The 20,600-nt window shown below is 53.0% G+C and overlaps 1 protein-coding gene and 1 long non-coding RNA gene across 2 annotated transcripts; one reads left to right on the top strand and one right to left on the bottom strand.

The window, feature by feature from the left end:
- Positions 1 to 10,704: 10,704 nt before the first annotated feature.
- Positions 10,705 to 13,734, bottom strand: LOC118143648 (uncharacterized). Its single transcript, XR_004727915.2, has 4 exons — positions 13,535 to 13,734; positions 12,983 to 13,078; positions 12,455 to 12,522; positions 10,705 to 11,025 (listed from the first exon to the last, which is right to left on the bottom strand). It is a non-coding gene; the product is annotated as an uncharacterized LOC118143648 (long non-coding RNA).
- Positions 13,735 to 13,864: 130 nt separating this feature from the next.
- EVX1 (even-skipped homeobox 1) lies at positions 13,865 to 18,868 on the top strand. Its single transcript, XM_002751449.6, has 3 exons — positions 13,865 to 14,510; positions 16,081 to 16,334; positions 16,952 to 18,868. Exons 1-3 carry the CDS (start codon positions 14,093 to 14,095, stop codon positions 17,486 to 17,488), a joined length of 1,209 nt encoding a protein of 402 aa, XP_002751495.1. The 5' UTR covers positions 13,865 to 14,092; the 3' UTR covers positions 17,489 to 18,868.
- The last annotated feature ends 1,732 nt before the right edge of the window (positions 18,869 to 20,600 follow it).

Genomic DNA, 20,600 nt, shown 5'->3' with positions numbered 1-20,600 from the left:
TACAGAAGTTAGCTGGGCATGGTGGTGCACACCTGTAGTCCCAGCTACTCGGGAGGCTGAGGCAGGAGAATTGCTTGAACCCAGGAGGTGGAGGTTGTGGTGAGCCGAGATCGCACCATTGCACTCCAGCCTGGGTAACAAGAGTGAAACTCCGTCTCAAAACAAAAAACAAAAAACAAAACAAAACAAAAAAAACAAAAATTAGATATTCTTGGAAGTGCTCTGTATGTACTAATTCATTTTACCTTCATATGGCCCCTTTTTACAGATGGGACCAAATTAGAACCCAAGCAGTCTAATTTAAGTATGCACACTTAACCATTATTCTAAATTGCCACTATAATTAGGATGGCAACAACTGCACACTGTTATTATTTATGGGTCATCTTATGCCTTTAGTCTACTACAAAAGAAACATGCCCTTATCACATCAGGCATGCCTTGATTTTATTCTCACTATTCCAAATCCCAGGGAACGTCTTTTGCAAAAAGGACACAAGATTTTGGATACCATTTACTATAGCACCGCAAAGATAGCAGCCAGATAATTCTTTATTTCAGTTTCACACTTACCATCTCCACATCTGCTGCTTTCCAACAAATGCAGGAATGCATCCTAGTTTTGCTATGCAGTTATTTCTTTCTGGGCATATGTTAGCCACTACATAGGGACAGGGGGACAAACATATGATGTGGTTCCCTGAGCACCATGCACCTCACTTCTCATTCACAGCTGCTTCTCACTCAGAAGAGTGGAATGTTGAGAAAGAGAATCACAGACATAGTAAGGTGAGGTAAAGGGACCATCAAGGTGAGAGATAAGCAGTAACCTGCATTTATGGAGTACCCACTGTAGGCCAGACACTGTGCGAGGCCCTTTCCATCAGAACAGCTCGGAAAGGTAGGCCGTGTATTATCCTAGATCTGACATCCTGCAGCTTTGGTCTGCCCAAGGTCACTTGTCCGGAGCTGGGGTTCAAGCTCAGGACTTCCAAGTCCATGTTCTTGCCATCTCATCAACTATCTCTGAAATACCAGAAATCTTGGCTGGGCAAGTTTGAGAGCACTGTTCCCCTGTTGATTCTGTTCTCCTAGGTTTTACAGACCAGCTTCCATCTTCCCAAAGGTCCCTGGGATTTGTCTCTCTTCCTGCTGGACTCAAAAATCAGGCCTTACTCCACCACACACCAGCTTTTTGTTGCTCCTCTCCTGCTGGGTCAGAAGATCTCACAATCTATATCCGTAGAGAAAGTGGGTTCACAGCTATTGGAAGTAAAATTTGGTGTTTACAAGCATCGTTTTTTTTTAAAAATTAATTAATTTATTTATTTCTTATTTTTTTATTGCATTTTAGGTAAGCATGGGTTTTTCCTCAGCTCTCCCACTTACTCTCTGTGTGAACTCAGGCAAGTTGTTTAAGTTCCTTATGCTTCAGCTTTCTCCTTTGTAATGTGTGGAGACCCACATCTCCTCTGAGGGTTATTTTAAGGCTTAGAGCCAGGGCATATGGGCTTTTTCTTTTTTCATTGCCTGTACTGGGAAAAGATGAGGGTTATTAATAAAAGGAAAATTGGCCAATTTTTGGAGTGAATCTGGCTTTTCAATTGTTGAAGGGCCGTATCTAGGATTAAAATCATCACTTGACTGATGCCACTTGGAAAAGTGATACCACCTTTCCTCAAGGCCCAAGACCAGGACAGAGTTAAATCCTAAATCTGGGTTCCCCTTTTTTTTTTTTAATTTTAAAGATAGGATCTTGCTCCAGGCTGGAGTGCAGTGGTGCACTCATAGGTCACCATAACCTCAAACTCCTGGGCTCAAGAGATCCTCCCACCTGAACCTCTTGAGTAGCTAGGACTACAGGTGTGCACCACCATGCCTGGCTAATTGTTTTTAATGTTTTGTAGAAATAAGATCTTGCTATTTCGTCCAGGCTGGTTTTGAACTCCTGGCCTCAAGCACTCTTCTCGCCTTGGCCTCCCAAAATGCTGGGATTATAGGCGTGATTAATTGTGTCAAGCCTCATGCATATTTTTGGAACAAGGACCTATCTTTCATCTTTGAATTCTCTCTCTCTCTCTGTCTCTCATTCTCTTTCTTTCTGCTCTTGTTGCCCACACTGGAATGTAATGATGCAGTCTTGACTCACTGCAACTTCCATCTCCTAGGTTCAACCGATTCTTCTGCCTCAGCCTCTGGAGTAGCTGGGATTACAGGTGCCCAACACCACACCCGGCTAATTTTTTCTATTTGTAGTAGAGATGAGGTTTCACCATGTTGGCCACTCTGGTCTTAAACTCCTGACCTCAGGTGATCCACCCACCTTGGCTTCCCAAAGTGTTGGGATTACAGGCGTGAGCCACTGAGCCCAGGCTGAATTATTCCTAAGAATGGTAAGGTGAACTCCAGAAGTAGGAAAACAAAGTTGATATACTGCCAATAATGGAAGTTATGAAACAACTTTAAGTTCATTATAATAAAAATATACATTAACAATACATTGGCTGGGTACGGTGGCTTACGCTGGTAGTCCCAGCACTTTGGGAGGCTGAGGCAGATGGATCACCTGAGGTCAGGAATTCGAGATTCAGCCTGGCCAGCATGGTGAAGCCCCGTCTCTACCAAAAATATGAAAATTAGTTGGGTGTGGTGGCGCATGCATGTAGTCTCAGCTACTTGGGAGGCTGAGGCAGGAGGATCGGTTGAACCCAGGAGACAGAGGTTGCAGTGAGCCAAGATTGCACCATTGCACTCCAACCTGGGCGACAGAGCAAGACACAGTCTCAAAAAAAAAAAAAAAAAATTATGTCATGTATAATTAAAATTGTTGGTAGCATTTCACAACCATCTGCCTTTTCTTTGTGCATCTGTCAGTATTTCCAGGCCTTAAGGATAAGGCAGGGACTAAGAATAATTCATTCATTCTATAGTAGAATTCTTTTTTTTTTGTTCGAGACAGAATCTTGTCTGTAGCCCAGGCTGGGGTGCAGTGGCATGATCTCGGCTCACTGCAACCTCCAACTTCCTGCTTCAAGCGATTCTCCAGCTTCAGCCTCCCGAGTAGCTGGGACTATAGGCATGGGCCACCACACCCAGTCTTATTCCGTAGAATTATTTTTATTTTCAGATGGAGTTTTGCGCTTGTTACCCAGGCTGGAGTGCAATGGCGCGATCTTGGCTCATCGCAATCTCCGCCTCGTGGATTCAGGCAATTCTCCTGCCTCAGCCTCCTGAGTAGCTGGGATTACAGGCACGCGCCACCATGCCCAGCTACTTTTTTGTATTTTTAGTAGAGACGGGGTTTCACCATGTTGACCAGGATGGTCTCGATCTCTTGACCTGGTGATCCACCCACCTCGGCCTCCCAAAGTGCTGGGATTACAGGCTTGAGCCACCGCGCCCGGCTCCGCAGAATTCTTTACAAAATCCATACTCTTGCCCCATGAAGAGTCTGAGACTGATTCTTGTCATGGCTCCATGACCTTTGCCAAGTCCTCTGAACTCTCTGCATCTTGGCTTCCTCAACTGGAAACTGAAAAGAACAATTCTGGCCCCTCCAACCTCATTAGGAACCTGGAGAGGAGCTAATAAAATGCTGGATAGAGAAGTCCACCTGAGCAGCCTAAACTAATAGATGAATGCTAAGGATTAATCTGATGATCTATGAATAAGTGTCTGAAGTGGAAATGAAAGAAAAATAAGAAACAAAGACAAAGAAGTTGAAGGGAGTAACAGTGTTCCCTGATTTGCCATTTATTAGCTGAGTGATCCTGGGGGAGGCTTTAATATCTCTGGGTCTCAGTTTCTTTATCTGTAAAGTGGGGATTATAATAACAGCTTCTTTTTTCCAATTGACAAGACTATTGCATTAAATGGGTCAGTGGGTGTGAAGATGTTACTGGATAAGAAGAGACCATCTAACTGTTAATTATTGTTAATACTGATAGTCGTGATTCTAGAAGCTCAAGTGTTCTTCCAGGGCTTTAGCTAGTTTAATCACTTTTGGAAATGAAATCTATCTTTTGAGATCACATGGTTGTCACAGGCAGGGATTGAGCCTAATGAGTAGGAGCCTGGCTCCTGCCATCACACTGCTAGGATTCAAATCTCATCTCTGCCACTAATAAGGCTATGTGATCCTGAGGGAGCATTTAACCCTTCTTTGATGACTTAGTTTCTCCATCCATAGAATGGGGATGATAATTGTGCAGTCTCTTACTTCCTGGAGTTGCAAATAGCATCCCAGAGTAAGCCTGGTACTAGAAAAATATGACTGAATGAAAAAGCATCTATATCTACAGCTACATGGCTCAGATCTTTTTGGCTCCTACTAAAACCATTTGCTTTTTTTCTTCTTCTTCTTTTGAGACAGAGACTTGCTCTGACACCCAGGCTAGAGTGCAGTGGCATGATCTCGGCGCACTGCAACCTCTGTCTGGATTCAAGCAATTCGCCCTGCCTCAGCCTCCCGAGTAGCTGGGATTTATAGGTACCCACTACCATGCCTGGCTAATTTTTGTATTTCTCGAAGACACTGAGTTTCACCATATTGGCTAGGCTTGTCTTGAACTCCTGATCCTCCTGCATTGACCTCTCAAAGTGCTGTGATTAGAGAAATGAGCCACCGTGCCCTATCTTCATTTCAGAGCCAGCAAGCCAATCACATTTCAAGGCCTCTGATCCCTTTTTTGTGAAAGAAATCTCTGAATAGGACAAGTTTTCCACCCTTCTCCAACTGCTGCAGTTCCAGAGCAGTTTTTAATCTGCAGCCTTAGAATGAGGATTTCCATGTCCTTCGGCAGTGGATAAATGAGAGGATGAGTGAGAAGCTAAGTTAGATGATGGCATCATTAGGTAATACGTTAGCACACAAAGAGATACATAGAGGTGATAGGGTAGAAAGAGCAGGGGTGAATAAATATGGGTAACAGATGCATAAATCTGCACTAGGGATTTTTTTTTTCTTTTTAAAGATACACTTTCAGGCGGGGCGCTGTGGCTCACGTCTGTAATCCCAGCACTTTGGGAGGCCGAGGCAAGTGGATCACGAGGTCAGGAGTTCAAGATCAGCCTAGTCATCATAGTGAAAACCCATCTCTACTAAAAATACAAAAACTAGCCAGGTGTGGTGGCACACGCCTGTAATCCCAGCTTCTCAGGAGGCTGAGGCAGGAGAATCAGTTGAACCCGGGAGGCAGAGGTTGCCATGAGCAGAGACCACCATTGCACTCTAGCCTGGGTGACAGAGTGAGACTCTGTCTCAAAAAAAAAAAAAAAAAGATACACTTTCAAAAAGCCATTCCAGGCTGGGTGCAGTGGTTCATGCCTGTAATCACTGCACTTTGGGAGGCCAAGGTGGGAGGATTGCTTGAGTTCAGGAGTTCGAGACCAGTCTGGACAACAAATTGAGACCCCCCCCATCTCAAAAATAAAAATATGAAATAAATAAAAATTTAAAAACCATTCCAGGAAGAATGGAGAATCACAGAAACTTGCCAAGTGGACTAATGAAATTTCTAGGACTGCAGTTCTTAAACTTGAGTGTGCATCAGAATCACTTGAAGGGCATGTTAAAATATTGCTGGGCCCACCTCCAGAATTTCTGATTCAATAGGTCCAGAGTGGGGACTCAGGAAGTGCATTTCCAGTCAGTTCCCAGGTGATGTGGGGACCACACTTCAAGGATTACTGTCATAGAGAATCTGAGAAGAGTTGCTGTAAGGCTGTCTTATTACAAATGGTCCTCAGACAAAAGTGAGGCCTAAGAAAGAGTCCCTGGAGCTACAGAGATAGGAGTGTCCAGAGGCTCCCCACTGCCTGGACTTCCTGAGCCACAACAAATAGGGCCAACGGTTGTGTTGATGGCATGGCTGACCAGGCACTGCCACCCATGAGACCCTCCTTATCCAGACCTTGGCTGAAGTGTGTTGGGGGAGTTTGGGGAAAGATGTTCAGCCTTTCCTCTCAAAGGACAGGGCGGGGTGGGGCGGGGGGTGGGAGGAAGGAGCTCGCAGACGAGCTGCTTGATACTTCCCGCGCCACCCGCGGTTAATCACCGTCTAGAGAAGCCGAGGTTAAGAGGCTGTGTGACCCACCACCCATCCCGCTTAGGGTCCAGCTCAGAGAACGGGCGCAGAGGGCCGGGTGGAACTCCCTACCGAATCAAGATCGGCTGCCCTCCGAGGATGTGGGATTGGGCCGCTGCTCCGGGCAGAGCCGCGGGATCCGAGCCAGCGAGGATGCTGGGACACGCCGCGACTTCCGCCTCTGGCGATCGGCAGTGGGGGGCGCACCAAGACAGCAGTTCGGGAGCTGTGCTTTGTCACCGCGGCGGCGAGGGGCGGAGGGCTCAGAAAGGGGCGGCGGAGAGAGGACAGGGCAGCCGACCAGCTCCCAGGCTGGGAAGGGACGCTCAAGGAGCTCCAGGCAGCACCTGGGGCAAGTGGAGGGACTGTTATCCCGGCCGGGGCCCAGCCGGTGGCGCGCACTTCAGTCCTGAGCCCCTGGCTTCTGGGCTGGCGTCCCTCCTCCCCTCCTCACACTGCAGCACGCCCTGATAGCCGGTCCCCCACCATCTGAAACTCACCCGCACAGACTCAGCGCCAGGCTTCCGGGCTGGGAGCGCTCAGTCCCTCCACGTCGCGGCGCCCTGCGGCCCCTCCCGGTGAGCCATCCGGCCCTCCGGCTCCGTTCCTCGGATACCTACCTCACCTGGCTCCCGCCCATCGCTCATCGCCCAAGGGGGCAGAGGCCGCACCTTCCCAACCCACCTGGGAAGGGGGGGCCCCTATCTCGGTCTTTCAGTCATACTCAAGGCATCGCAGTCTGTCTGGGTTTTAGGGAAATTGGTCCTCGATCCTGGGACACGGCGTTAACGTCAGAGGAGAATCTGGCCCTTGGAGTCTGGACGACTTTCGTTAAAATCCCGGCTTGGCCTCTTCCTCGCTGTGTGACTCTGAGCAAATTCCTCAACCTCTCGGAGAGTCGGTTTCCCGCTGCAAGACGGGAGGGGCTCTTCCTCGTCTGGCGCTCCGAAGCCCAGTAGGAGGGGAGTGGGAACTAGTCTGGGTCAGGAGAGGTCTCTAGGCGAATCAGTCCTCAGAATTCCGTACGGAGAGGGTTTTCCATCTCTCGGGAGGGAGAGGTCGAGCCCGCCCAACCAGTTAGACTTCCTTGCCTGGGGTGGGGGTAGAGGGCGTAGGGGCGGTTCTCCCACCCCACATCTGGGAGACCGACTCTTTTGCTCCTTATTAGGCGCCACTGAGTCTCCTAGGCCGGGAGAGACCTGGCGAGGAGAGAGGAAGGGGTTCTGGCCACTCCTCAGTTCGGGAACGGAGAGAGACAAAGGGTCAGAGAGCACACAGACAGAGAGACCCGCATCCGGAAGGAAGCATTTCGGGCCCCTGGAGTTGTAGAGGACAACTCGACTGACCCGAAATGTTGCCTCCACCCAGATGTGGGGTCCCGCGTTCCCCTGGTTGGGCCGCCCTGACAGTTGTCACAGTGGGCGGGTGCCCCATTGCAGGGGGTCCGGAGTAGGGGGAGCAGGTGGTCAGGTTTGTCTGACTCTTGGATAGTTCAGTGCTTGGAAAGGATTTGTGCCTGAACAAAATCTACTAAAAACAAACGAAATCTCCTGAAAACCTATTCCCTCCGACCCACCCCCACTCCAATCTCTTCTCAATAATGGAAAGGAAGCAAAGGTATAATACGGTGATAATAACAGGACAGCTCCCTGGATTCTGGGTCCCCTTTATCCCAAAAGAAGGTCAGCTCAAACCGAGTCCTGCCTTTTATAGGAGAAACCCCAGCGGGGTCATTCTCTCCCCTGATGCAGGTCCAGAGACTACGGATTTGGATGGAGGCACATGCAGAACATAGAGGATGTCCCCAGCCAGGTTTTGGATATGGGCAAGCCTGGCCAGACCCTTGGGTTTTGCCCCTTGGACCGATCAATCCTGGAGGTCAGTTTGAAGGAGGTAGCTGCCATGGAAGGGAAACTATCCTGGTAAAGCTACACTCCCTGTGAAATGACTCAGGGAACTGTGCCTGGAGTATGGTGGCTCCAAGGGGATGGGGAATCTGGAAACTGAAGGCCAACTTGTCTGCCTCTGTATTTTCCTGGGAACAGGGCTGGTGGCTATGTGAAGGGGCCATAACTGGCGGGGTGATCTTGGTGAGTCCTGCTCCTTTCCAGAAAGGTTCTCAGAGCCTCAGATTTCAATGGCCAGAGAGGGATGGGCTTTGTCTCTTAGGGTCTTCAGGATCAGCGGCTGCAGTGCTACTCCTGACATTTCTGGCCTCAGGCCCTGAGACCCTTCCCACATGCTTAGGCAGAGCAGTTATCTTACCTCACATCCCTGAGGGTGGCTCCCCCAACTCCCTCTGTGAGTTAATCTGGAAATGAGGTAGAGAAGAGGCCTTGGCCACAAAATATCACTGTTGAATTTTTGGAAGGGAAGTCTCAGAAGGCAATGCCTGGCACCTTCCTAATGCTCAAATTGTGAGTGGCCTTTGAGCCAGAGAGAGGGGTTGAATCCTGACGCTCATTTACACACGAGGTGTCTGCGCTTTGAGTTTCTCAGCTACAAAATAAGGATGATTCATGATGTCTTCCTCAGGTCCTGCTGTGAGGCTGGAGAGCTAATACACATGAAACACTTAGAGCAGTGACTGCTCTTATCATATGAGAACCCCAGACTTCCAAGAAGGATTTCTCTTTACTGTCCTGGAAAAGCATATGTATGGTGGGGTTAAGGGATGGGGGTGGCAGGGTGAAGACTAGTCCAGCTGTGTGGGCCCTGAGACTTCCAGCCATACAGATGCTTCTGAGGGCAGGGGGGACACTCTCTGAGAGGCCCATGGACCCACCTAACCCCTAGCACAGGCTAAGACTTTGTGGAGGGTTGTCCTACGGAGAGTCAAAGCATTACTGGGGGTTGCCAGGCACAGAAGCTCATGCCTGGAATCCCAGCATTTTCGGAGGTCGAGGCGGGTGGATCATGAGGTCAGGAGATTGAGACCAGCCTGGCCAACATGATAAAACCCCATCTGTACTAAAATAAGAAAGTTAGCCAGGTGTGGTGGTGGACACCTGTAGTCCCAGCTACTCAGGATGCCAAGGCAGGAGAATCGCTTGAACCTGGGAGGTGGAGGTTGCAGTGAGCTGAGACCGTATCACTGCACTCCAGCCTGGTGACAAAGGAAGACTCCATCTCGAAAATAAAAAAAGAGAAGAAAAGAAAAAGTATTACTAGGTGTTGAGGCATCGCTGCAGGCCAGGGAGGGACCTGGCCTTGGAAGGAAGACTGAGCCTGGCTTGACACTCAGCTATGACCTGGCCATCTAAGTCAAGACCACTGGTCATCCTACAACTGTGGGAGAAAAGGCACTGTGGACTCTTGAGGTCTTTTAAAGGGACTGTTAAATTAGATGAGAGTGTTAGATTAAATGAGAAATGGGTATCAATGTGCTTTGTAATGAAAGCAAGCTTCAGGAGAGTAATGAAGAAAAAAGACCCTAGCATTTTTGCTAGGTTGGGGGAGGGACATGTCCAGGCCTTTGGGTGCTTGGGTGTTAGAGAATTGCTCTTGGACACAAACAAACTGCATTGGGTCCTTCCAGTCAGTGGTTGAGGGGGGACAAGCCTTGAGCTTGGGGAGGTCCTCAGCCTGCCAGTCCCATCCTGCGTCATCCAGCCCCAGATGGGCCAGTGATGGGCATGGGGATATGAGCCAGACATCCTTAGCACAGGGACAGGAAGCCACTAGGCTAGCCTTAAGGAGCCGAGGCCGACAGGTGTGCAGGCAGGAGTGCAGCAGGTCCAGCTGCTCCCAGGACCTGAGAAGCATCCAGCTTCCTGTTCCAGGAGGGTGGAGAAGAGGGGGCATTCTTCGAAATCAGAGTTCCAGAAGCCGCAGGTTCCCCTTGTCTGAAGGAGAAACTGTTCCATGGTGCCCACCACAGTTGCACTGCTGCCACGGACTTTCTCAGCAGATTCCACTGTAGTGCAAGGAGGTGAGGGGAGTGGCCAACCCTGATCTACCTGCAGGTGTGTGAGAGCCAGTGGACCTTGTTCCCTAGGGGTGGACCCAGCAGTGGCACCGGGTTCCCAGAGGGCATCAGCAGCTGCCGCGGCAGAAGGGGAACCAGCTCCCAGAACCACCCACCTCGGCGGTCCCCACCGCGAGGACCCAGCAGTCCTAGAACTTCGACGGCTGGCTCCCCCACCACGGCCTGGAAGATGACGAGGGCCCGAGACTAATATTCACAACAGCCAGACCACGCTTATTATTTAGAAGGAAGCTTCCTTTGTTCTTACTTTTTAACCAAAGAGAAGCGAGAACATTTTTTTTTTTTTTCTGCTCCTATTTTCACCGACATCTGAGCCGACGAGCCAGCTCCAGAGCCCCGTTGCCGGACTCTGCCCTCTCCCTTCTCGGGGGTCCTGTCGCCGCTGGGAAGCCCACTGCAGGCTGGCAAGGGTGATTGGGGCCCCTGGCCATCTCCCCCGAGCGGGGCGGGCAGACAGCGGAGGCAGCCCCACACGCGCCGCTTTGCCGAGCCGGGTTTTCTTGGGAAGAGAAGCTCTTCCAGCTGAGCAGCGTGTCTGGGGGCCCAGGCCCGGCTTCCGATTCCTTTTTAAAACGACGAGAGCATCTTATCTCCGTCGCCTCCCCAGGGTTCCCCCCCCACCCCGTCCCGGCCCGCCCCAGGCCAGCCCAGCCCCGGCGGAAGCCAGGCTGGGAGCTTTGAAGTCCCGAGAATTTCAATCTGAGAGGATCGGGCTGGACCGGAGCCCGTCGCCCCAGCGGGGGAAGAGACGGGGGATCTGCCGGGTGGTAGGTGGGGGATGGGTGTCTCCCGCCGAGGGAAATGTGAAGCCGCACGGCCTGGAGCGGCCTCCACCTCAGCTGCTATCACCCCCTCTCCGCTGTTTTGGGATTGCCCAGTTTTAATGGGGTTGTGCAGGGCTTCATTTGCTCTCCGGATTTACCTTCCTTCTCGAGCCGTGACGCGAATAACCTTCACGATACAGTGATAATAACGTTATTAAACACTCCCCCCACATTCACTACCCAAAAAACCAAAACAGAGTTCTTATCCAGTCCCCTCTTCTTTTTGTCTTCTTTCCTTTAAAAACCCAACCACTCTTAATGTGACGTTGATGAAAGGATGTTTTTGGAAGAAGTGACATTTGGTTAAAAGGTTTTCCCCCCAGTGCACCTGGGGAAAGTGGCGGGGGTTGGGGGTGGTTTAGGCCCCTAAGACTGGAGAAACAGTCTGTTTTTAAAGGGCGGAGCAGAAGCCGGGAGAGGGCTGGGGAAGGCACTGGGCTGAGGGATGTGTCCCTGAAGCTTCAGCTCCAGGGCCCAAAGGAGGCAGCCTCCCTCTGAAAAGCCTCCTCAACTCCATCCAGCCCTCTCCCCAGGATGTAAGGGGAAGCCCGGCTTTGTCCCGTGACCCAGGAAGGAGACTAAGTGGTACTCCTTGATCTCTCACTCCTACTCTGCTTTCATCTCACCCAGAGGAAAAGAGGATCAAACAGAGCGTTCCCATTGAATGCAGAGCTGGGGGCGGGGTGGGGAGCCTGGAGTTGCTCTGAGGACCCACCCCCAGGACATGGGGGCCTCAGGCTATGAGAAGGCGAAATGTTCAATGGCTAAAAAAGGGTGAGCGCTGCCAAGGCCCAGTGCTGGAGGGCCCTGCAGAGAGTAGGCAACCTTGGCAGCTCTAAGACAGATGCCCGAGGGCTTGCCATTGACAGGAAAGAGAGTAAGCCAGGCAGCTCCCTCAGGCTGTGGCTGCTGGTAGGGAGGACAGAGCATGATAGAATCCCTGGACAGCTCTCCAAGGCAGCAAAAGGTTCTGGGATTTGGCTCCCGCTCCCAATCATTCCTTTTACCCCTAAAACATTTCCCCGGATTTTCGGGGTAGCAGTGCTCAGCACATAGTGGCTTCAGGAGTCCCTGGGAGTGGAGACATCTATGTGGACTCTACCCTCCGGATCCCGCTGCCTCTGCCCCCAGGCAAGGTTAACGAGCATCTTCTTACACTGGGGGACAAGTGGAAAGCCAGAATGAGGAGGGAACTTTTGTCTTTCTTTGGACCTCTTACTTCCTCTACCCTGTCCATAATCCTAAGGATAGGAAGATGGAGGAGAGAAGCAAAGAGGGAGAAGAAGAATACCTAACGAGAGAAGCAAAGAGGGAGGAGAAAGAGGAGGAGAGAGAAGTGGGAGATAACAGACTAAAAGGTCGCAGAAGAAGACTTATCTATAAAAGCTGGGACTTTGGTAGGGGCACGGAAAGGAGGGAAGTGCCGGGGCTGCCCTTTGCAGCTGGCTGCCTAGGGCTAGAAGCTCTTGGGGAGGAGGTGGAGAAAGCGGGGGTTGAGTACAAAAGGTGCACACCTCCTGCCCTCAGCAATGTGGGGATAGACCCAGCCCACCTACCTGGCCTAAGCACACTTGCTTGGAGCTCAAAAGGGGTCAGTTTGAAGGAGTTCTATTCCAGCTTCTTCCTGGAAGAGGAGCCAAGAGAGGCCTATGGCAGCCCAGAAATATCAAGTTCCGCAACATCTGCCCCCACCTCCAGCCCTTCATCAGCTCCCCTAGTTACTTGCTGTTTTAGGGCATTTTTCAGTAACTTCACTCTCTTCTACCTCAAACACCACCCACCTTTGGAGACAAGGACCACTGCCCCTGGGCAGGGACGTGGGAGAGGACCTTATGAATCAAACCTCTATGAACCCCAACCTTTCTGTGCTCCAGGAGGCTCAACCCCTACCCAGAGTACCACGGTGAAAGCTACTGCCATCTCCCAGCTAGGGGCCTTCAGCACTGCCACAGCAGGGGCTGCATTTCCTGGTGCCTCTTCATTTGAAAAACATCTTTCCAGGAGAATTCGTTGATTCTAAACGAAAAACTTAAAATATGCGCAAGAAAAAAAAAAGACAACTCTTAGAACCTCTCCCCACATACCTGGAGTGCAGGCGAGGCCCAGACAAACGGGAAAGCGACTTCTTCCATGAACAGCCATCTCCAGCTGAAGCCAGGCTGTGGAAAACGTAAGGTCATCTAGATGGGAAGGAGGCATTTAATAAAACTCAGCACAAGCTCTGACAGCAGCCCAGGCGGGTCTTTAAAGAAAAAATAAATGTTATTTATTTCTTGCCCCTTGGGAAAGAAAAATAGCAAAGTTTGATTCCCAGAAGTAAGGAGACCGAGGGGGTAGGGAGAGGGAGGAGAAGAGAGGAAAAGATGGCCCAGCCTCAAGCTCTCCAGTCAACTTGGGGCGGGGAGGGGGGGATACGTTTTTCCGTAGCTTGTAAAAAGACTTTTCAGCCGATTTGCGGTTAGCTGCCGGGGCAGACAGTTGTAATAATGCCGACAGAATTGAGGCTTATAAGCCGGGCTTCACACTTCTAAAATGCAGTTATGGATTCTTTCATAGGTGTTAGATCAAGGCACCAAGTTAAGAAAACAAAAGTCAAAACAACAATAAAAAGAAAAATCAAAAGCGTATTTAATTACCAAGTCCCGCTGCCCCTGAGGAACTCGCCGCGCGCGTTAAGCTCTCTTTTCTTTCTGCGGAATTCCATTTGCATCCCCTCTGCCTGGGTGTCTCCCTCTCTCAGTGTGTGTGTCTCTCTGTTTTCACACTCTCCTCCCCATTCGAGCGAGGCCCACACCTGGCGCATCACTGCCGAGCCATTAGCTGCGGGTCTCCTTTCATCTTCGCTGTGGCAGACGTTTCTATTTATCCACTTGCGCTCGCCGAGTGGCGTCACCAGCGGTACTGTAATGACGATTGCAGCAGGAGGATGACAGCTTAGAAAGAAGAGGGCAATGGGGCTTCCTCCCAGAGGCGGTGCGGCGCAGAGGAGCGCTCGCATCACAAGGTGACCCTAGCTCCCCACCGCCACCTCCGCCGTCGCCGTCCACACAGCGCTCCAGCGGCTCCGCGCCCGCCCAGTAGCCCGGTCTCTCTCTCCCAATTGCAGTCGAGATCCGTCCGGCCGCTGGAGACCCAGGGAGCCGGGGTTAGGAACTCACTTGGGGCTTTCCCCTCCCCCACCGGAGAGCCCCAGGATGGAGAGCCGAAAGGACATGGTTATGTTTCTGGATGGGGGTCAGCTTGGCACTCTGGTTGGCAAGAGGGTCTCCAATTTATCGGAAGCCGTGGGCAGCCCGCTGCCGGAGCCGCCCGAGAAGATGGTGCCCCGTGGTTGCCTGAGCCCTCGGGCCGTCCCTCCGGCCAACCGGGAGCGCAGCGGGGGAGGCCCGGAGGAGGAGCCGATCAATGGACTAGCAGGCAGCGCGGCGGGGCCGGGCGCCGAGCCCCGGGTAGCCGGGGCAGCCATGCTCGGCCCAGGACCCCCGGCCCCCTCCGCCGACGGCCAGGGGCAACCCAGTAGCTCGGACACCGAGTCGGATTTCTATGAAGAAATCGAGGTGAGCTGCACCCCGGACTGCGCCACAGGGAACGCCGAGTACCAGCACAGCAAAGGTAGCCACCGCGCCCCTCCGCTTCCCCGGGCCTCCCACTGCGCCCACCCTTCACTTTGGCGCAGGCCAGGAGAAAGACACTTCCTTCTCCTAGGGCAGAATGGCTGGGGGGACCCACCTGAGCCACTCTCCCTGCTATTTGCCGTCTGGCAGGGGTCTCCTACTGTGTTCTGGCATTGGCGGGACTGAGGGTGACAGCAGTGCCTTGAGTTCGGGGGGTGGCGGGACGAATGCAAGTCCCGGGCTTGGGGGGTTCAAAGTTCACCCCAAATCTCCTGTGTTTCAACTGCTCGGGGGAATGCTTCAACTGCTCCGGGAAGACACTTTTCCCAGGCGAGGGCAAGATCAAACGCCAGTCCTGGCAGTTTGTGGCTGGCGGGGTGTAAGAGGTATGGAGGCGCGGAAGCCAGGAGTTCATAAAGAACCGTAAAATCGCGGCCCACTCGAGCGGCCGGGTGCTGCAGCCCTCCGACCAGTTTGCACGTCGGTCAGAGGTCCAAATTACCTTGTCACTTCCCGGGCTTGGCGGCGCCAGGTCGGAAATGGTCCCAATGGTCTAATTGCCTTTGGTCTCCGGTTGCATTTGAAAAGGCAGAGATCGGGTCCCCCCCCCTTCCCCTTTCCTTCCTAGTCCCACTTCTCCACCCAAAGGAAAAGGAGCTGCAGGGGGCTGGAGCCCCACCCTTCTCAGAGGTAGGCCCAAAGCGGGGCTGGTTTAACTGGAGAACCCCTCCCCACCAAAGGCTAATGGGAAGGGGGTGGATAGCCCGGAAGGGAGTTTCCCTCTGTGCCAACAATCACCTCCCCAGAAGGGGGAGGAAAACTGGGGTGTGGGGGGGCTCACCAGGGGACACTCCTCCACAGAACTGCCGGGTGGGTGGAAAGAGCCTGGGAGGGAAGAAAGATCACCCCCTGGCCTTGGCAGCCAACACCTTGTTGAATACCTGCACCTACCCCTTACCATCTTATAACTCACTTCACCCAGCCTCCTTCCCATAACCTGCCCTCGGGACAACCTGCACTCCACTCACATAAACTAAGGTAATAAATACGATACTCATCGTGCGTTCTCACTCCACTTCTGCAGTACAAGGAACCTAGTACACATTCCCGCACCTGTTCTGACAGCCTGGCACACGTAAGAGAAAGGAAATTCTCTGAATGCCCAGCATCCTACAATGTACTCGAACCCAGAGTTTACAACGCTCTAGCACAAAGGTGCATCTCAACTCATGTGCCTGTCAGAAGTGCACAGCCTTATCCATCCCTGCCAACCGGAGTCAGAGGGCTCATCTATGCCCCAGGGCAGGTGGGAAGAATGGCTGGGAACCCCTGTACCCTGGATGCCTTAGAGGAAGGCCTTCCAAAGACCTCCACCTACCGAATCAAGGACAGGCCTTTATCTCCAGTCCTGGGTTCCCAAGAGGCTGCAGAGCTCTAGCAGAAACAGTTACTGAGGTGGCTGAGGGGGTGTCCCTTCCCAAATCACCCTCCCACCTTAGGCCTACAGCCCCGCTTCAGTGGCTTTTGTGTGTCTGTGTCCGTACACGCCTGTGCTCTGGACTGTGCAGGGTCCGGCTCCGAGGTGCTAGTCGGCAGTCCGAACGGAGGGAGCGAGACCCCCAAGAGCAACGGCGGCGGTGGCGGTGGCTCGCAAGGCACCCTGGCGTGCAGCGCCAGTGACCAGATGCGTCGTTACCGCACCGCCTTCACCCGGGAACAGATAGCGCGGCTGGAGAAGGAATTCTACCGGGAGAACTACGTATCCAGGCCTCGGAGATGCGAGCTGGCGGCCGCCCTAAACCTGCCGGAAACCACCATCAAGGTATGCGGGGGCCTGGGCTGGGGAGGCGGGTGTGCACCTATTTAGCTGGAAGTAAATACTAACTGCCCACTCCCTAAATCGCACGCCTGGAATCTGGGCCTGGGGTCTCCCTACCCGGCGCGGGCGCGTGCAGATTCACCCTCGTGACAGCTCCTAGGCAGGCATTGCTGCCATGTGGTTGACTCTGTCCCTTTCCTGGCTAAATAGACAAAGGGTGGGAATGCCGGGAGGGAAGAGTGCCTCTGCGGGTGACAAGTAAATTTCTGGGGACACGCTGTCTGTCTAGGGATGCGCTGTCAGCTCAGGTCGATTGACTCCATGTCGTCCCATTGCCCCTCTTCACCGGGCTCTGGCACCCCGAGGGGCCTGGCCACCTGGGCAGAGGGAAGGAGGGAACAGGCTGGAGTCACTCCTTCAGCCTCTCTCGGAGGGATTCCAGCTTCAGGTGGTGGTGGTAGGGTCGATCTCTACCTAGCTGGTGTCCGCTTTGGCTCTTCCTGCCCTGCAAACATTGTACCCCGAGCGGGACCGGACTTCTGGCCTCTGGGGACCGGACTTCTGGCCTCTGGGCATCCGGCCGAGAACAGCTGCCGAACCTGCTCCGCTCCTCTCCCCAGGTGTGGTTCCAGAACCGGCGCATGAAGGACAAGAGGCAGCGTCTGGCCATGACGTGGCCGCACCCGGCGGACCCCGCCTTCTACACGTACATGATGAGCCATGCGGCGGCCGCGGGCGGCCTGCCCTACCCCTTCCCGTCGCACTTGCCCCTGCCCTACTACTCGCCGGTGGGCCTGGGCGCCGCGTCCGCCGCCTCGGCTGCGTCGCCCTTCAGCGGCCCGCTGCGGCCCCTCGACACGTTCCGCGTGCTGTCGCAGCCCTACCCGCGGCCCGAACTGCTGTGCGCCTTCCGCCACCCGCCGCTCTACCCCGGGCCCGCGCACGGACTGGGCGCCTCGGCCGGCGGTCCCTGCTCCTGCATTGCCTGTCACAGCGGCCCGGCCAACGGGCTGGCGCCCAGGGCCGCTGCCGCCTCGGACTTCACCTGTGCCTCCACCTCCCGCTCGGACTCCTTCCTCACCTTCGCGCCCTCGGTGCTCAGCAAGGCCTCCTCCGTCGCGCTGGACCAAAGGGAGGAGGTGCCCCTCACCAGATAAGGGGCCGCCAGCTGGCTGCCCGTCGGCTCCAGGACGCCCGTGTGGTCACCCCCTCCCCTGAGACTCAGCCAGCCTCGCTCCTGGCCCCCAGGACGCCAACCGGGAAAGGAGAAGGCGGAAAAGGACTAGCGGGATCCGGTAGCAAGAATCGGGAAGCCTAGGAAGTGGCCGTGGGTGGAGTGTTTGGGGAGCAGGAGTGGGGATGGGGAAGCAGAGTTTGAGAGTCTTTCCTCCGGGGCGGCCTCCGGATCCACCGCCCCCACCAGAGTCGAGGCTGTAGCTCCAAAGCTAAACAAAACTTAGCAGCAACAACCAACGTCCAGCTCCTCATCCCTCACCCTCCAGCTCACACGCCCTCTCACCTGGCCCCCTCTCCCCAGCCAAGTCCCAAGCACTGGAAAGGGAAATGGCTATCTCTCTGAACAAAATGCTGTGTATGCAGAGCAGGGAGAGATTAATCTTTGCCAGTTTTTCCAAGGCATGGCAAGGGGCTGGTGGATGGCAACATACCAGTCATTTGGAGGAGAGAGTGAGAGATGATTTACTACCAGGGAGGATCCAGGCCCTTGGCATGGAACCTGGAGCCTCAACTACACAGCATCTTCTGGGTCTGGCGTCTTCCAACACCTCATCTTCTTCCTCATTCCCAGCTTTATGACACCTCTCAATGTGCAGCTCCATCTCTCCCTGCCCCCACATTTTTGTTGGCAGGGAGGCTGCAGATGCCCCAGGAGCCCTTGGCAGCTTTTATGAGGCCAAGCCTCTTTTCCCTAGGCCCAGCTCACACCCTGATTAGCAAGTGATGTGTGCAAGGAGGGTTTGTGAATGTTGAATGTATAATAATGATCACCACGGAGGTGGCCACTGAGCCCAGAGCTGAGCTGTTAACAAGGCGCCCAGGGAGGAGCTTAGAGAGTGGGAACTTCATCTCCCTCACTCAGTATCTGGCGGCAAATTAGAGGCAATTTTCATCCTTTGCCTGTTCACCTTCACTTCACCAGGAGTTTTCTGGCCCTACCCTTTGCACTGGGTGTTTTACATCTTTCTCTCATTTTCTTCCCCAGCTACCACTGGTGCTTGACTTTCAGATACCAGTGGGAGCCTTCTGCCCCTTCTGGGGACCTTGTCTCTGCCCTCCACCAAGGTTTGTTTAGAGCCATTCCCAAATCCTCACTCCCATACTCATTCTTGCAGCCAGTTTTTGAGGAAGAGGAGAACGTGTACCCCCCAATGCAAGCTTCACCCTGACTGAGAGAGAGTGGTTCTTCCTGTAGGGAATAAATTTGGTTTGGTCTGGGGTTTTTCTTTGAAGCCCAAAGAATTTGCTGTTATGATTTGTTAACCATATTGCAATAAAAGCTGGACATAATTCTCACTTTAGCATTTTAGTTTTTGTGGCAGCAAGCAGCATAATGACTCTTAAAATTGCTAGTTCAGCCACCATGGATTTGAGTAGGGAAGGAACCAAAAGATGGACCCATAGACAGTCTTCTAAGCCTCTGTTTGTCATTGGTAGGCTCCAAACAGCCATTGCATGGAGGGGGAGAAGGCAGGCTCCTAGCTGCCTTGGGGTGCATGTTTCCTTAATTTTGGGTATGTTGGGAGCCCTTGCTGGGTAAAATGGCAGCAGAGTTCTACCAGGAGCCCACCTCTGTGATGATTTCTTCCCCAGTTGTTCCAATTCTTTGAGCAACTGAAGGGGACCCAGGTTGTGGTCTCTGAGCAACCTGTCTTCCAGGTGCTCAGGAAGGTAAGAGAGGCAGTGGCAGTGGAGCCTGGGCACTGCAGAGAGCTGAGTTTCCTGGTCAAGCTGGGTCTGCACTTCAGGATGAGGGACAACAGGGAGGAGGCCTCCTTGGTTGGGATCATCTTGGTCTGAATTGTCCACAGACTGGAATTCATCTTAAGGGTGGGATTCTAGGGGGTTAGGGCAAGGGGACAGGCAGTGCTCACCAGCCACCTTCCAAATCCTATAGCCCCCATGGGAGAGCCATATGTGTATGGGTCTGGAGTTCTGCTCAAGCAGGGGAGAGATGGGTGCCTTCTGGGAGTCCAAGACGCTCTGGATTGCATAGACAGGAGGGGTCCTCTACCAGTGTCTCTGCCAGCAGATACAGACTCCTTAAATGCCCTCCTTCCTCCTTGGGTTCCACAGCAAATCCTCCTGCACACAGTAGCTGGTGCCCTCCCAAGCAAAGTGTGCCCTGAGGTTTCCAGCAACTCCACCCCTGCAGCCAGGAGCTCCCAAATGCCAAATCCCGGTAAATTTTGTGGTTGCTTCTCATCTGGCAGAGATTGCTAGTGACAGGTAAATGGGCTTCGGGTTGCCTTAATGCCAGGCGTATTTTCAGTTAATAGGGAGGGAAAATGAGGTGTCTGCAGCGATATTGGAAAGTACAAGATCGATGATCCGGCTTCGTGTCCAATCAGCAGCCTTTAATTGACTGTATTTTCTGGGTAATTGAGCCTCTCTTCCTCCAAATTGAAGTGGAAGATATAACAATACATCTTGCCAGGAGGAATTACTCATTACTTCATAATGAAATTTCCCTTTTGCCAAGGTTTGCGGTTTGGCACTAGACACCGCTTCTTGCTCTCCCTCTCCCCCTCAAACATTCTTAGCCCACTTGCACCAGGCAACCCTATCTGGCATGACCCGCCCCATTTGGGTGGTAGCAGGAAGTGAGTTGACTCTGAAGAAGGTACTGCCCCTTCACAATCACAACTTCCTTATCTGTAAAACAAGAAGGCTAGACCAGGGCCTGGCGTGATATTGTTTTCATTTTTCAACTTTCTGAGTGCCTCTACTTAGCTTTGTCTCATCTTAGTTCCATTTTGCAGCTGGGAAAATGGAGGCTCCAGGTCTACACAGCTATTAGTGGCCAATGTAGCTTTGAGCTCCTGGCTCCCACTTCCTCTTCTCTCACCCTGTTTTGGGGCACAGATTCTGAGGTAACCCCCAGTGAAGCCTGACACTGGGCTCCCAACTCACTCACTCTGGGAGCCTAGTCCAGCGCCCAGCCCAGATTTGCCCAGCTGGGCAAGGCTGGCCGCCCTGCAGCCCGAGTGTGCGCCAGCCCCCGGCCATCGCTGGCTTGTTAGCGTGTGATTG

Source organism: Callithrix jacchus, chromosome 11 (assembly GCF_049354715.1).
Source record: "Callithrix jacchus isolate 240 chromosome 11, calJac240_pri, whole genome shotgun sequence".
Taxonomy (NCBI): domain Eukaryota; kingdom Metazoa; phylum Chordata; class Mammalia; order Primates; family Cebidae; genus Callithrix; species Callithrix jacchus.
Note: the sequence above shows the minus strand (reverse complement) of the source record. Positions and strands in the feature narration are given on the sequence as shown.

Coding starts and splice junctions, on each gene's coding strand:
- EVX1 (XM_002751449.6), top strand. CDS start 14,093: ATGGAGAGCCGAAAGGACATGGTTATGTTTCTGGATGGGGGTCAGCTT. Junction 14,511..16,080: donor CGAGTACCAGCACAGCAAAG/GTAGCCACCGCG, acceptor TGGACTGTGCAG/GGTCCGGCTCCGAGGTGCTA. Junction 16,335..16,951: donor TGCCGGAAACCACCATCAAG/GTATGCGGGGGC, acceptor TCCTCTCCCCAG/GTGTGGTTCCAGAACCGGCG.